The sequence below is a fragment of the Gopherus evgoodei genome, chromosome 3 (assembly GCF_007399415.2).
Source record: "Gopherus evgoodei ecotype Sinaloan lineage chromosome 3, rGopEvg1_v1.p, whole genome shotgun sequence".
NCBI classification, from domain to species: Eukaryota; Metazoa; Chordata; order Testudines; family Testudinidae; genus Gopherus; species Gopherus evgoodei.
In genome coordinates this window covers 101,687,936-101,704,850 of record NC_044324.1, presented here as the reverse complement: position 1 = coordinate 101,704,850, position 16,915 = coordinate 101,687,936, and the positions used below count along the sequence as shown (strand labels likewise).

At 39.0% G+C, this 16,915-nt stretch overlaps 1 protein-coding gene across 1 annotated transcript in view; it reads left to right on the top strand.

The window, feature by feature from the left end:
• Nucleotides 1–16,915, top strand: part of LOC115648512 (mannosyl-oligosaccharide 1,2-alpha-mannosidase IA) — a 213,193-nt gene that overhangs the window by 115,702 nt on the left and 80,576 nt on the right. Inside the window, exon 5 of the mRNA XM_030556207.1 lies at nt 5,126–5,220. Within this exon, the coding sequence (XP_030412067.1) occupies nt 5,126–5,220 (95 nt within the window). The remainder of the gene's footprint in view (nt 1–5,125; nt 5,221–16,915) is intronic.

Below are 16,915 nucleotides of genomic sequence, written 5' to 3'. Positions count from 1 at the left end.
TCTGTTTCCTCCAGGGCTAAGGAAGAAAGAAACTTAACATCCTTTATGTGGTAAAACATACAAACATGTATGCATTTAAGTAAAGAATACAATATACAACATGGAGACATACTATATCACACTACGAAGACAGACAGTATACATCTGGATGTCATCTTAGAGGTCTGAGATTTTCCTGATTAAGGAAACAGCTATCCCAGTAAAATTGCTCCATATCCACCAGTAATGAGTATCTTTAAGCCCAGTTCCTCTGTTAAGCCACAAGCATCTGCTTCCTAATTTTCTGTTCCTTTAGCCTAGTGTACCAAACCCTAGTGCTACAACAGCAAACTGAGAAACTTCATTTTAGATGCTGTGAGCCACCACATCCAAAAAAGGGGTAGCGCTTTGCATATAAAATTATCTTTTCAGAGAGCTGACTATTAAGAACTGATTCGCAGCTTGTGTGAAAGGAGGGAGGCACCCAATAGGAGCTATGTTGTGAATCAATAATTACATTCTCTAAGCAGCATAAAGCACTCACAGAAGGTTCATTCCTGGCCTCTTAAATCTGGCTATATATTTTAATTCTAATGACATTAAGTGACTTTGAGCCATGATTAAGCAATAGAATAAGCTCCTAAATCACTATGGTAGGCACATAAAGACTGAAAGTAAGTGCTGATGGCAAAGCAGTGGCTGTCTTTAATGTCAACAGCAAATGAGGAGATGGGTTGTTAAATTTCAGGTTCAGCATCACAGGACATTTGTAAGCTTGTTCTATTTGCTAGTGGGAAACAAATGCTTCCTAAAAGTCCTTATTCGTATTAAATTTTGTAGTAAAAGAACAGAAATAGGCATAGTATTTTACTCAGTACTCCTATTAGTTGATTTATACTTCCAATTAATTTTATTCATTTTGGTATCAATTACTCGAATTTCTTATTGGTATGTCAGAACAATGATTTCATGAGCTCCTCAACGGTCACAGTGCAGTGTTAACTACTAGGAGTAAGCAGTAGTAAACTGAGACACTCCCCTTTTGATGGAACAGGAACAGAAACCAGGTAGTTGGAGACTGGCTCTGGGATACAAAGAGCTGAGGAATTCCTTCATATTATAAAGGTGACCATCCATATAATAGCAAATACTGTTTTTATTCTGTTGCAAAGTCACACTTCCCAGGGTATAATCTATATATTTCTAAACAAAACATTTTTCACGAGTGACTTGAAACAATTCTTTGCCTTTAAATTTAGAAAGTGGAGGAAACTTGTAACATAACTGATCAGAGGAGTTCATTACTGTTGCATCACAAGGGTTTGAGGTAAACAGAGACTTGCAGGTTTCATGTAGTGTAGAAACATTGGTTCTTTGCGGAACAGGGTTGGCTTTCTGAGTTTGGGGAAGGTCAAAAAGGTGCTTCACACAATTTGAGAGATGAATGAACAAATTATAAAAGCGATTATTGTAGGAAGGTTGCTGATGAAAATACAGTGTATGTAGATGTGGTTATTTTCCTTATCTTTTACAGGTAATGGTTCTAACCAGGGTTAATACTATAAAAGACCAAGAATTAAAATTGAGGACTTAGGATGATTTATTAGTAATAGGGACCACAATACACATAGGCATTGTGTTATACCAAGGCAGGTCTATGTACCTTATAGACAAAGTATTTTATTTTGCGAAATTATTAATCTAGCCTCTTTCACGAAGAATAAATTTACTTAAATATTTTTATAGAGGCAGAATAAGTTAATAATTTTAATGTGTTCACTGAATGAGTGAAATGACAGATCAAGTTTGGTGTCTGACTATGAATGGAGTAGACGTTTAAAATATTTTGAGAGAATATAGAGCAAAGTTTAGTAAACATTGGCTAAAATATATATTGGCATGTGGATATGTCTTTAAAAATGAAAGTTTCAATTTCTTGACTTTCCTCAACTAAAAAAAGGCAAGTACCCTATGAGTTCTTTTGCATAGCATTTATTTCTTGCACACTGTTAGAAAATTTATGGTCTGCAAAAGAAAAAATGTTCTGAGATAGATTGAGCTAACTAATTGCAGCCAAGATCAGTTTTTCTTGTTAGTGCTGCTGAACTGTATTAAAGGTATCAGTGAAATTAATAAAAAGTGGCTTTAGCTATTAGCTTTTTGTCTATTCAAGGATGGTGATTTTTTGCTGGATCACGTTCCAATTTGATATGTTCAGCCATTCACACAGCATTATTGTATGCTTGAAATCACAATTGCCAGTACTGTTTTACTCATTAGATAGTTACCAGGCAGTCAGTAGTATAGTCACGTTAAATTATAGTCGTAGATAAAATTAAGGAATGTCTATAGTTCCTTTATTCTAGTTCAAATTTTGAGTTTTGGAAAGAAGTAAGATTATTATCATCTATTGAGTAATTTTTTTAAATCTTTGTTGCAAGTGAAAAGAGTAGATTTTTATGCTCAAGACTTGTTCTAGAATGTTAGTTCAATTTAAAAATTACTCTGGTCCTATTTTCCTAATGGCTTTTCCTTTTCAATTCCTGTACTTTTAGCTACTAATTTTGAAAAGGGTGTTCCAGTTAACTTCCTAACATCAATATACTTAATTTTTCTGATGTTTTAAAGCTGATGTAATATTTGTTCAGTGCATTACAGTTCGTATGAATAACTTATGGCTTTCCTTGCTTATCTAAAAGTGGAAAAATATTTCTTCAGTGCTTAATATTAGAACCATTAGTTTTGGCTAACCAATCCTTTTGTCTCCCTGAAACAAACATAGCAAGTTTCAAGGAAATTTGAGATATGTCAACAAATAAATATAACAAGATTGAATAATGGAAGTTTTATTACTGAAAGTTGTGAATAATTTGAAGTTCAATATTGCAGCATTAAAACCTTGATGTTAAATTAGATAAATGAATATTTTTTTGTCCAGAAGCAGTTATTCTAATATCTCTTGCTGAGCCTGTGTATAGGCTGCTTAAAAATGATTAATACAGCCGATAATGTACCACAATTATGAAATCATGGTCATGGCCTTGTATCCCATATTATAGTTAAATGTATGTATGTTTTTATTTATAAAAAGCAACTCAGACTGTCCCAGGGCACATGTCTTAAAAATAATATCCATGAAACATTGACAACCATCAACCTTGACTCCTGTTCCACAAAATAAAATACGTATTGCCACAGTGTCTCATTCAGGTAGAACCCCAAGAAAAGATATGATCTCATACTGTGTCCCAAAGGTTATCAGAGTTGACCTCTGTTGCATCAGCGGGCAATTCCAGCATGAGTGAAGTCCAACATGATATACTATACAGCCAGTCCCTGGGTGTTTTAAATATAGAGATTGCTAGCATGAGTTGTCCAGTTGACCTCCACTGTCATGATGTCATACTGGAAAAAGAGCTGGTCTCTCGAGTAGCTAGGGCAACAAACAAAATTGGTATTTATAAATCAATCTAAACTTGAATTGCAAACAGAAAGAAATGGAAAGCCATGCAGTCTTCATAGACTTATTTTAACATGCTCCCAATAGCTAATGCCTCCGAGCAGGGAGACAGTTGAATTCTACATTAGCTGTGGTTTCAAAGTATCCTCTACATCAGAGATGGGAAAACTACGGCCCATAAGCCACATCCGGCCTGTGGGACCCTCCTGCCTGGCCCCTGAGCTCCTGGCCTGGGAGGCTAGCCCCCGACCCCTCCCATGCTATTCCTCCTCCCCCGCAGCACTGCTGGTACTGTGCCCTGGGCGGTGGGGCTGTGAGCTCTTGCCAGAGTTGCAGCCTGTCCCGGTGCTCTGTAGCATGGCTGTAGCGCCACCAGCCGCAGGTGCTCCAGGCAGTGCAGTAAGAGGGCAGGGAGAAGTGGGGGTTGGATAGAGGGCAGGGGAGTTTGGGGTGGTGGTCAGGGGACAGGGGTATGGATAGGGGTTGGGGTGGACAGAGGGCAGGGGAATGGGGGTTGAATGGGGGCAAAGGTCCTGGGGGGCAGTCAAGAAGGAGGTGGGGTTGGATGGGGCAGTGGGGGGCAGTCAGGAGCAGGGGTTCCAGGGGCAGTAAGGGAAAAGGGGTGGTTGGATGGGGCAGGGGGCAGGGGGGCAGTCAGGAATGGATGGGATGGCAGGGGGCAGTCAGGGGACAGGGAGGGGTGGATAGGGTAGGGGTCCTGGGGAGGGTGGGGGGCATCAGGGAACGAGAAGCAGGGGGGGCTGGATAGGGGACCCTCCATACAGTTTCGGAAACCCAGTGTGGCCCTCAGGCCAAAAAGTTTGCCCACCCCACTCTACATTAACCCCATGCATACTGTAAAGCAGTCTGAAGGACACAGCCATAATTTGTGGCAAAATCCATCTCATAATGAAAATATAATAGACTACTTTGAATATGCGTTTTTCTTCCTTCTTAGAAAATTTAGCCTAGAATACCGATTTAAATTGTGATATATATCAAACTGAGAATTGATGCTTAAAAACATGTATTGTCAATATATTCATGAGAAAAACTAAGGTGAAGAAGGAGGCACTGTTGGAGAGAAAATCAGCAATGGTGACTGATATTTTAATGCAGCTGGGATAATTCTTTTTTGTATGTCATACAAAACCCCCATGTGATTCAGAGCAGATAATAGCGCTTGAACTTCCAAGTATTGTAATTGCTGTCCATAAATAGGTTTCTGTATTAAATTGGAACAGGTTTCCTGTATTAGAAAAAACTCTTCTTGAAGAGATCAGGTAGGGCTCAAAGAAAGCCTTCCAACAGTTAGCTCAGTCCAGCCTCAGCTGACTGTTGGCAGTTGGTGAGAGCAGAACTCATATTTGCAGTATTGTTATAACTAGATACTTTTTCTCTAAAGCATAAAAAGTTCTGTTGTGTTTCCTGCTGATAGTTAGACATATTGAGATACTTCTAAATCTTATAGATAGAATGCCAAGTGTAATTTTTCCTTTGATACTAAAGTATTGTATCTTCCTTTTCTTCAACATCTCTGCACAAGCCCCAGGGTGCTATGCTATGTAGTCTTAAGGGATGCTTTGTAAAACACTGCCAATAGTAATATCAACAACAAGATTGATTTCCTAGTACTTAGTACATTTTTTATACTATGTAGTAATATGCATGATTTTTATTTTTCAGATATTTCGAAAGAAAGCAGTGGAACTTGGAGAAAAATTGCTCCCAGCGTTTAACACTCCCACTGGAATACCTTGGGCATTACTTAATATTAAGAGGTAAAAATAATTATTTTTTGTGAATTTAGCACACATAAGAAGGGCTGCATTCAGTTGAATTAAAACTGAAGTCCTGTCTTTATCCACAGAACAGATATAAGCACAGGCAGCAGCATATACTTCCTCAGGTCTGAGCAATGTACCTCAGACTTTGTTCTGAAGAGATCACCTCTGAGCAACAAGGATAATTCAGTCATGTCCATTCAGTCCTTAAACTGTCAGTGGAGACTGTTAACAAACATGCCAATTGAGAGGGAATTTGTGTTCACTCTGAACTTGGCTGATACCAACTCATTACACAGAGATCAGTGAACAGCCACCAGATGGTACAGAACTTGGTCACATTTTAATATTCTAGAAAATTTTAGTCTTCCTACATGCTCAAGGGGGAAAAATTCCTATAAGATCTTACATTTTGCAGTTCTGAACTTAAATAAATTTAAAATAAGAAGTTAGAGAACATATGTGAATTCATAAGTGTGTTTCCCACTTTCTTTTTCTCACTTACTGTGCTGCTAGTCAGCTATCCTGTGCATGAGTGTAATAGAAATGTCCCACTTACCAAAATAGATGTGTGATGCTGAAATAAAATAGAGATTTTCCCCATTTTAGCTAGTTTTGGAAAGCCTTTTGGGGGAAACATATTCTCTTCTGTATTTTTTTTATACCACACTAATCTCAATAGTAACAGCACTTTTGGGAGTGTATTAAGAGATGTGAATAACATCCATCACTGGTTCATTCTCTTCTCTCTTCCTTTCCCCAGGGAAAAAATGTTTTTATGCAATGCAGTGTTTTGGTTTACTAAAGTTTTGTTTCAGGTTTTTTTTAATATACACATTGTGTGTGTTAAAGGCAAGTTGAAGGAAATATGCCTTGCACTTGGGGCAGAAGGTGGTGAAGGAAGTAAGTTTATGATGGTTCTTAGTTTCTTTGGGAGAAAGACTGGTCCCCAAGAAAGCTCTGTATCCTGCACAGATGAGCTTCATCTTTATTGTAGAAAGTTCTGTTTTATCTGAGGGTGGAGTTGTCGACCACGGTTCTCATCCCAGAGAATGATGATCGTTAGATACTCTGGGGCAGGCCATCAACTGTCCTCAAGACCTTGAACTTGACTGTCTGCTGTATGAGAATCCAGCATAGAGAGTAGAGGATGGGTTTGATTTGCTCATGGTAGCCAGTGTTTCTGAGGAAGCATGCTGCAGTGTTATGAATTAGTTGGAGTTTTGAAGGGATGATGGCTTCAATCTATGGTACCACAGGAGCTCTGAGGGAGCACAATACTGAGATTCTGGTACAGTCTTGGGCAGTGAAATCAGACTCTGATTTCAGTGCCAGGGCATCAAGGATGTAGTAGATTCAGCACTAAGTGGTTTGGTGCCTCCTCCTCCCCCAAAATTAGACTTATTCTGAATGCTTTAGGAACTGAACTCTTTTACTGGCCAAACAGAAAAATCAATTGATTTCCCAGCTCTAGTGTCAGTATAAGCTTTGTCCTTTGCCCGCCTTGCTTCAGGGAAGCCAGTGTTTATAACATTTGAAAGGGAGATTGTGTATGGGACTGACACTTGTGGGCAGGAGACAAACTGTGACATGCAGAAAAGTAGTTTGGATTGCTTTTGTCATGTTGGACCAGTCAAGGGTAAAGCTGTATCCCTGGGGACAAATTCCTATACAATACTTTTCTGTTTTGGATGAAAATTGTCTCCAGTGTTTGAGCAGAATTGGATATTTTTGTCCCTATTATTCCCATTAAGACAATGTTACCACTCTTCCATAAATGTCCTGGTATTATTTTCATCTGTCAGAAGTAAAGGGCATGAGGCTTTCGGTTGTTCTATAAAATATCTGGTCTCCACTGGCCTGGAGAAAGGGAGTCCAGAGATTACTTAAGAACCTACTTGTTAGTAGGTAACATTACTGATAATCCACTGAGTTGTTCCTTTTTAGAATAACATTTATGTTTAACATCCTGACTAGCTCCTCACCATTTGTAAAGAGTATTTATTACATGATAACAACATTTTAAAACACTGGAAAGAAAATAGTAAACGTAAAAGCATATCGTAAAAGTTAAAGCCGGTTTAAATAAAAGTATCATTTGTGTAGTTAGAACAGGGTTGGCAGTATTTGTTAGACACCCTCCCACAAAACACACACACACTCCACACTGTTAGCAAGTGTTGGTCCTGTGATGGAATATTATGTAGGTTCCACCAACTCATTACCCACCAGAGATACAAGGGAGCTGTCTGTGAAGGAGCTGTCTGTACAAGGAAGCTGTCTGTAAGGAAAGGATATAGGAGATGGAGTGAACAGTCCTGAGATGGGAACCATAAGAGCAGTTAAGACTAGGAAGAAAATTTGAGCTGAATGTGGTACAGTATTACTTTGTGTTAATAAAAGCAAACGCCAGGAAAGGGCAAGTTTGCACATTACATAGGCTCCTGACTATGTTTGAGTGCAGACTGAGAATAACATCTGGTCACGCTAGATTCAGTTATGTCTTATTTTTACGTTTTAACATCTGTTACAAGTTAAAAGTGGAATTGAGCTGAACTCTCAATTCTCTGTTACACAAAGTGAGAAAAAAAATGGTTGACTGAATGGTTGAAATATCTATGAACAAACTAGATACAGTAGTTACTAGAAAAGGTTCAGAAAAGGGCAACTAAAATGATTAGGGGTTTGGAGAGGGTCCCATATGAGGAAAGATTAAAGAGGCTAGGACTCTTCAGCTTGGAAAAGAGGAGACTAAGGGGGGATATGATAGAGGTCTATAAAATCATGAGTGATGTGGAGAAAGTGGATAAGGAAAAATTATTTAATTATTCCCATAATACGAGAACTAGGGGTCACCAAATGAAATTAATAGGCAGTAGGTTTAAAACAAATAAAAGGAAGTTCTTCTTCATGCAGCACACAGTTAACTTGTGGAACTCCTTACCTGAGGAGGTTGTGAAGGCTAGGACTATAACAGCATTTAAAAGAGAACTGGATAAATTCATGGTGGTTAAGTCCATAAATGGCTATTAGCCAGGATGGGTAAGGAATGGTGTCCCTAGCCTCTGTTTTTCAGATGATGGAGATGGATGGCAGGAGAGAGATCACTTGATCATTGCCTGTTTGGTTCACTCCCTCTGGGGCACCTGGCATTGGCCACTGTCGGTAGACAGATACTAGGCTAGATGGACCTTTGGTCTGACCTGGTATGGCTGTTCTCATGTTCTTATTTAAATCATAGAATTTTGGGACTGGATGGGACCTTGAGAGGTCATCTAGTCCATCCCCCCTGCACTGAGATAGGACCAAGGGTACCTGGTCCTTCCCTGACAAGTGTTTGTCTAAATCAGGGGTTGGAATAGGGGCAGAGTTCGGGCGGGGACTTTGGGGAAGGGGTTGGAATGGTGGCAGGGAAGAGGTGGGGCCTCATGAACTAGACAAGCAGTCTGAGGTATGAAGTTCAGCATGTATGATTCTTTGCTGTCTGTAGTTGGGAAGAATGTTTGTTAAAAGTGGCAGTGTATTTTGTATGAATAGTTACTTTAAAAAGTTCCTGCCATTACAGCTATGTTGATAGACTGTATGGTTCGTCACCAGTGTTATTGACCACATAAGGAATAGTTACAGGTGTTTATATTTTACTAAAACCCCTCTTTGCATTACAGTTTTTAAAAAGTTAATACATTGACTTTTAATAGCATACTCTATTACTCTTCATTTTTTTCATTTTTGACTGTACTTTTGTATTGGTGTATGAATAGGTTGCAGTGATGCGGCCCTTGGGCCAATGTATTAGTCCTCATGTGGCCCTGGTGGTGGTTTGAGTTTGAGATCCCTGGTCCAAATTATTCTTGAAAACCTCCAATCACAGGGATTCCACAACCTCCCTTGGTAACCTATTCCAATGCTTAGTTATCTTTATAGCTAGAACATTTTTCCTAATAGCTAATCTAAACCTCCCTTGCTGCAGAATAAGCCATTTAATGTTTGTCCTGCCTTTAGTAGACGTGGAAATCAACTGACCCACTGTCCTCTTCAAATATGTTAAGGGCTGTTATTTAAAGGCTGTTATCAGGTCTCTCCCTCAGTCTTCTTTTCTCAAGACTAAACATGCATAGATTTTTGGATGAGGAAGAAAGTGCCCTTAACAAAACAACATTTATGCTGTTTGAGCATTGTGAATATCTTTATATCAATAAGTAATGTCTTTATAGCAGGCTAGTTTTTGATTTTCATTAATTACCATAGACTGTGCAGCAGTGGTCCCCAACCTTTTTCGTTTGACGAGTGCCAGATGACGAGTCACAGAGGATCTGCTGAAATGCCGCCGACAAGCGGCAACATCAATAGGAGTCGCGACCGAAATGCTGCCAACAAGCAGCGTCATCCAGAGGCGTCGCCACCGAAATGCCGCCAGCGGCGATGCCTCTGGATGACGCTGCTTGTCAGTGGTATTTTGGCAGATGCTCGTCCTCTGGCCAGTACATAGGTACACTTAGATGCCCTGGCGGGCTCCATGGCACCTGCGGGCACTGCGTTGGGAACCCCTGCTTTACAGAATGGCCGTCTGAATTAGGCTTGGGGTCTGTCCAATCCTTGAAGCAGCCCAGAATTAAGAGGGCACAAAGATGGTGCCCTCAAGCCAATTTAGCTAATAGGCCTGTGGGAAATTCTGTGCAGTGCTTCCTTCTAAGGGCATGTACTATATAAATTATCTCTTCAGTCTTGAAAAAAGAAAACAAGGAAAAAAACTTGTCCTAACATACTGTAATATATACTTTTTGGATCACAGTAATGACAGACCACATATCTTAAAATGATGCAGAAAAAGTAAGATTCTGTGACACTGCACCCCATATTCTTCATAAGGATATTATTATGATGTGATTATAACATAGTTATGATGTATTGTATGCAAGATAAGTCATGTGAGATATCATTGGAAAGGTTATGATTTTCTGAATATGATTATCCTATTTGTATGCATGTATCAATTTTGTATCTGAAGTTATGAATATTGACTATGTTTCTGTTTTTCAAATGTAGTTACACTTGGGGAATGCCCACTAGACAAGATGTTTACATTCTAGATAGTGAGTGGGGAAGAGCCATTAGAAAGAACAATAGGCCTTAGGAGAAGCTTATCTCGCACCTGGGGAGCCTTCCTGTGAACACTCCGGCAGCCCGTGAGTGATGGCTGCTATGACTCTATAAGGACACATGATGAGATGATATGTCTCTAGACTCCATCTTGGGCTCTCAGTAATTTTTCCACAGACCAGTCTGAGAACTAAGCTTTGAAACAAAAGGTTCCTGCTTTATGTAACAGCTATATAAGGCAGGGAGTGACGTCATGGTGTTCTTCAATCCCCACACAAGTGATTCCTGGAAACACCTGAGGAAAAAAGACTGAACTGGGGGAAGTGCTGGACCCAGGCTAAAGGGATTTTTAGCCTGTGAATGGAACACCTGGGGATTCCAAGCTGTAAGCATGTGCAGTTTGCCTCTTAAGAATTGCAGCCGGCTTGTATCATCTCTTAGGGTGAGACACTGCTATTCATATCCAATCTATTTAGTATATTAAGTAGGGGCGTTGATTTAATTGCAGTTAACTCATGTGCTTAACTCAAAAAAATTAATTGTGATTAATCATAATTTTAATCACACTGTTAAAAAATAGAATACCAGCTGTGAAAAAAATCTAAAATATTTATTAAATTTTCATTTTCAAATATATTGATTCCAGAATACAAAGTGTATAGTATTTACTTTATATTATTTTTATTACAAATAATTGCACTGTAAAAATGATAAATAAAAGAAATAGTATTTTTCAGTTCACCTCATGTGTACTGTAGTGCAATCTCTTTATTGTGAAAACGCAATTTACAAATGTAGATTTTTATTTTTTTGGTGTTACATAACTGCACTCAAAAATAAAACAATGTAAAACTGTAGAGCCTACAAGTCCATGGTGGAATGATGGTTAAAGCATGAAGGGATATATGAATCTTTAGAGCATCTGGCATGTAAATATCTTGTAATGCTGACCAGAACAGTGCCATGCAAATGCCTGTTCTCACTTTCAGATGACATTGTAAACAAGAAGTGGGCAGCATTATCGCCTGCAAATGTAAACAAACTTGTTTGAGTGATTGTCTGAACAGGAAATAGGACTGAGTGGATTTGTAGGCTCTAAAAGTTTACATTATTCTATTTTTGAATGCAGTTTTATTTTTTGTACATAATTCTACATTTGTAAGTTGCACTTTCACGATAAAGAGATTGCACTACAGTCCTTGTATTAAGTGAATTGAAAAATATTTTTATTTTTACAATACAAATATTTATAATAAAAAATAAATCTAAAGTGAGCACTGTACACTTTGTATTCTGTGTTGTATTTGAAATCAATATATTTGAAAATGTGGAAAACATCCAAAAATATTTATATCAATAGTATTCTATTATTGTTTAACAGCGTGATTAATTGATTGATTGCGATTAATTTTTTTAATCTCTTGATAGCCCCAATATCAAGTTTAGTTTGCTTTTTTTGTTTATTTGCTATCATTTATAACCACTTAAAATCTATCTTACGTAGTTAATAAATTTATTTTTGCTTTATCTAAACCAGTGTTTCTCAAACTGGGGTCGCCGCTTGTGTAGGGAAAGCCCCTGGCAGGCCATTTGAAAGCCCCATTTGCAGGTCCGGCCGATCGTGGCTCTCACTGGCCATGGTTCACTGCTCCAGGCCAATGGGAGCTGCTGGAAGCATTGTGGGCTGAGGGACTTACTGGTCGCCGCTTCCAGCAGCTCCCGTTGGCCTGCAGCGGCAAACTGCGGCCAGTGGGAGCCACGATCAGCTGGACCTGTGGACGGGGCAGGTAAACAAACCGGCCTGGCCCGCCAGGGGTTTTCCCTACACAAGTGGCAACCCCAGTTTGAGAAACACTGATCTAAACCAGTGTGCGGGAATCCTAATTCAGGGACAAAAGACATATTCCTCTCCACATTGAGAGAGGGAGCAAATTTTATGAGCTTACGCTGTACTGTTCCCTGGACAGCGCAACACAGTATACTTTTGGGTTTATACTCGAGAGAGGGGAATATCTGAGGAGCTAGTAGTTGCCTTGGCTGTAGCCTTCCCATGCAAAGGCTGGTCAGAGAGTTTGCATGTAACTGCAGCTAGGGTGTGTCCCTACCTGTATGCATACTGGTGAAAGTGCAGGCTGGAGAGGGCTTTGCATCTTGTCACCGCAGTACAGTGTAAGAGGCCATCGAGGCTGGTGTGTAGCGGGGGGTCTCAGTGATACCCCAGTTCCAGGTGGTACCCCAGGGGAGCCTGTCACAGATTCATCTAAGAAGATCTCATACTTTGCTTACTTCCTAATCTTAATCTTCTACAAAAGAGGTGTCAATTCTATATAATTTTGGAGGTCAAGAAATCCCTACTTTGGTCATGGTCATAAATCAGTACTTGTGCTTATTAAATTACCTTTAGTAGGAAATGTAACTGATGAATGGAAACCCAAAGTTTGAAATTCTGTTCTTAAAACAAATTACCTTGAGTAAAGTTTTCAACTGTGCTGAAATCCCAGTTTTTAGAAGAGTTCAAATCCCTTTTGGGAAAAAAAAGGGACTTAAGTGTTTTGGAAATTACCTGGTACTCTTTGTCTTTCTCCGCTGTCATTTTGCTTACTTGAAGGAAGATGTAGATTTTAGTATTTAAAATAATGGTTCCCTTTGAGTTTCTGGACTTTATTCAAAACTTCTTTAAACATTTTGTTCATCTTAAAGAAACAATAATCATCGTACAACGGACCCTCGCTAGAACGCTCGTCTATATAGTGTGAATACGCTTATAGCGTGGAACCGTGCATGGATCCCAAATTTAATTACCTTCATTGGAATCCATGGTAACACAGTCCCTGCTATAACACGGGACCATGCATGGATCCAAAACCCTGTGTTCTAACAAGGGTCCAGTGTGTATTTAAGAGCCTGTGCCTAATAAGAGTATTTAAAGAAAACTTAATGGGAATGAGAACATGAATGTATGAAAGAGGATCAAAACAAGTGAGAGAAGTCAATAAGTCAGAAACCTTATCTGTTGGCTTAATTCCACTTATTATCAAGAATACATAAAACATGAATATTGCAGAGACTGAATTGTGTTAACTACTAAAGAAACTTTGGAAGAAAAACTGGTAGCTACAGATTTAAAAGCAAATTATTTTTTCAGTTGATTGTACAGAATTTCTAACTGTACATACTAACATAGCTGTTCATGTAGGGGATTGTAATGAGAGCATCAGCCTCATATTTTCTGCCCCAGTTGTCACTGCTGACCATACAGAAGTTACACCTGTGTATGGCATCTTTCCTTTTATCTTATTGTCTAATTTTATAGGTTATGCATAGTTGTAAAGGAGAGAAATGAGATTCCTAAAAAAACAAAAAAGCTAGTTCTTTTGCTTGCTTGCTTGAATTTTAGAGCAAATGTCTCATTTAAAAGCAATAGCAACACTGTAAACAAACAAACAAACAAACAAAAACAACAAAAAAGCTTAGGGTTTAGGGTATAACGCCGGGAGCCCTGAAAGTCCAACTGTGACAGAAAGACAGGGGAGGTGGATTACCAGTGCTGATGGGAGAAACACTCCCATCGGCGTAGGTAGTATCTATGCACTGCAGCAGTGCGCAGTATCTATGCACTTAGCGTTGGAGAACCTGCAAGGTCAGCAGACAGTAGTCTACATTATCTTTGTCTCTGCAAAGGATATCTCTATCAGTGATTAATTTGCATTTCAAGCATTGTTTAATCAACAGATTGATTTAATCACCTAATTTATGTATTAGACACAAGCCCTTCAGCCTGTATTTAATTTCTAGCTTTTAAAAGAAGCGTTATTTACTAACTACAGTATTCTGATTATGTCACTGGGGTGTAAACACTGTTGTTAGTTGTTTTAGACAACACAGTTCTCCTTATGGCAATTGTAGAAGGCTTTGCTTTCATTGAAATGGAGAACTACTTGTGTGTGTTACATACTTCGTGTATTTCTTTAATAGTAAAAATCAGATGAGAAGTACTAAAAGTAAAATGAAGAGTTTTCTGCTGCTTTAAGTTGGTGTGTGTATTCTTTCAATGGGAATCCATAAAATAAAAGCAGTGCATACAAACTAAATTAAACTTCCATGATTGATTTACCTATCAATTGCTTCAATTTCTTTTGATGTCCTAATTGTAATAGTTGTCCAATAATCTAGAGTTTCATAATAGACAAGATTGAAGTGTCTAACGTAAAACAAAACAAAACTGAAAATACTTTTTTGGGGCGAGGGAAAGAGAGGAGAGGACACCTGGCTTTTGTGCATCATAAAGAAGGCAAAAGGGCACAAGCACAACTCCCCCCCATTCAAGTATCAGAAAGGGGCAGAGTCAATGTAAAATCACACTTACGTTGCATTTTTTTTTACCTTGGTCACAAATAACATCTGGAATTGTTCTAATTGAAAGACTAGAGGAAAACGTTTTATCAGTTTAATTTGTGCATTTGACTTTATATATGCAGCGTACTTTCCATTATCTGAATAGTATGGGGGACACAGTTTTTTTCGGATAATCAGGAGTTCAGATAATTGAGAGGGCAGGAGCCCTCTGCATTTCCACTGTTATGGTCCCGCTTGCTCACTCCTGTGTTGGCAGGAAGCAGGAGCCATTCAGCAGCAGGATGACCTCCCTTGCAGCTGGGGGTCTCTGTTCTATTATCCAAATCAACTGAGGGACAAGGATGGGGTACAAAGAATGTGGAGATTTGTATAATAGGCTTTGAAAAATCCAGAGTATACTGGATTCGGTTTCACTGTTTTGCCTATCTAATGAGTCAGTAGCCCCTAGGGGAAAAAATTTAAGACATAAAAAATGATTCTTAAGCCACAAAAATTGACAAAGTGATTTGGGTACTGTATCTGAAATTACTTTAAGCTTGCTTTTAAATGGACCAGATTTCAAACTGCTGGAGTAACTTTTAACAAATGATGGCTATGCTTTTATTGAGAGAAGGGGCAATACTCCAAAATACCATTAAACTCCAAAACCTTATTAACACTCCAAAATATCATTAAAAACAAGTAATTGTAAACTGTTTTTCATAATTCACTGGTAAAATGGATTCTATAAGGACCTTCAGAGGCAGAAAATTCTGCATATTTGTTGTTCCCTGAAGAAACGAGACCTTCCATATTGACCTTTTCTTAATTTTTTTTGGTTCTCCTCTTGATACATAAATCATTACCTATGTTTATATAATCCCCCTGAATTACTTACATAATAGAATCCCTCTGTAGCCTTTCTCCAAACAGTGTAGTGTCCCTAGGTTTTTATAGCTGAAACCTTCCATATATTTGGTTAATTTAGTAGCTCTGTTCTGGAATTTCTATATGGGGATAGTAATAATGTGCCCAGGTGCATACATGTAATATATAAACATGTCTGAATTTTAACTTTTTGGCGGTCACTGGGGATCCTGTTCAGGGCTGTCCTTAGGATTTTATGGGGCCCTACACAGTATTATTAAACTGGTGCCCCTATGCCCGACGGCATCCTGGGCTCGCAGCCCAGGGGTGAGGAGGGATGAGGCAGCAAAGATACTGAGATGTCCAGCCTGTCTCACAGCAGCGGAGAGTCACAGTTCCCCACAGAGACCCCCATAGCCTCTCCATTGCACAATGCGCGGCACCGGCACATTCAGCTCTGTGAATATGGCCCCTGCCTAAGGAGACTGCAGTGCATGCTGGCTGTGCAGGAGCCAAACCGCGCTTAACTGCTGTCATGGGCAGTGGGTGAAGCTGCCGCTTGGAGAGACTAGCTCCCCAGCCCACCTCTTCTGCCTGTGGCCCTGCCCATACTCCACCCCAGCTCTGCCTCAGCCTCCGCCTCACTCCACCCAGGCCCCGCCCTTTCCCCCACTGTCTCCCTCCTCTCTTCCCTCTCCCACCCTGCTCACCTCCTTCCAGCCAAATCCCTGAACCCAAATAAAGCAAATGACATTTGAAAAAACATTCTTCTGCAATTTCTTTCTAAAGAAAATGGAGCATGTTTTCCACTGCGTGCCAGATGGTGAAGTCTGGACATGCAGGAGGTACCTAATTAAAAGCACTAAATTTGGGAATAAAAAATGTCAGTTACAGGTCTTTTTTATATTCCTTGAAGTTTGTCAGAGATTTATTTGCAGAAACTTTGTAGTAAGGGTGAGTCAGCTATCCTGCTGAATATAAAATTAAATATTATGGACTACATGATGCAGCTCTTCTCTGTTTTTCATTTTCTTAATCAGTATTTCTAAGCTGATTTTATATTTTAAGTGTACTCTTATGCCTTCATAAAGTAACCATACCAGATTACTACATATTTAACTCACTGGAACAAAGACATTATTTTAAATTAATCAGTCACAGAAATGTAGTGTGTTCATAAAAATGTTCATTGCTTTTAGAAAAAGGGAACACTAATTTACTTTGTGTGATCTCCATAACAATAGACATGTTTATGAAATTTCACCAACTTTAAAAAATGTTTCCAAAGATTTTAGCATAACGAAGGATTTTATATCTTATTAAGGTACTGATTTCGCTGGAGGGTTCTCTTAAAAATAGTTAATCAAATAGTCAGAAGTAAAGAGAGGGA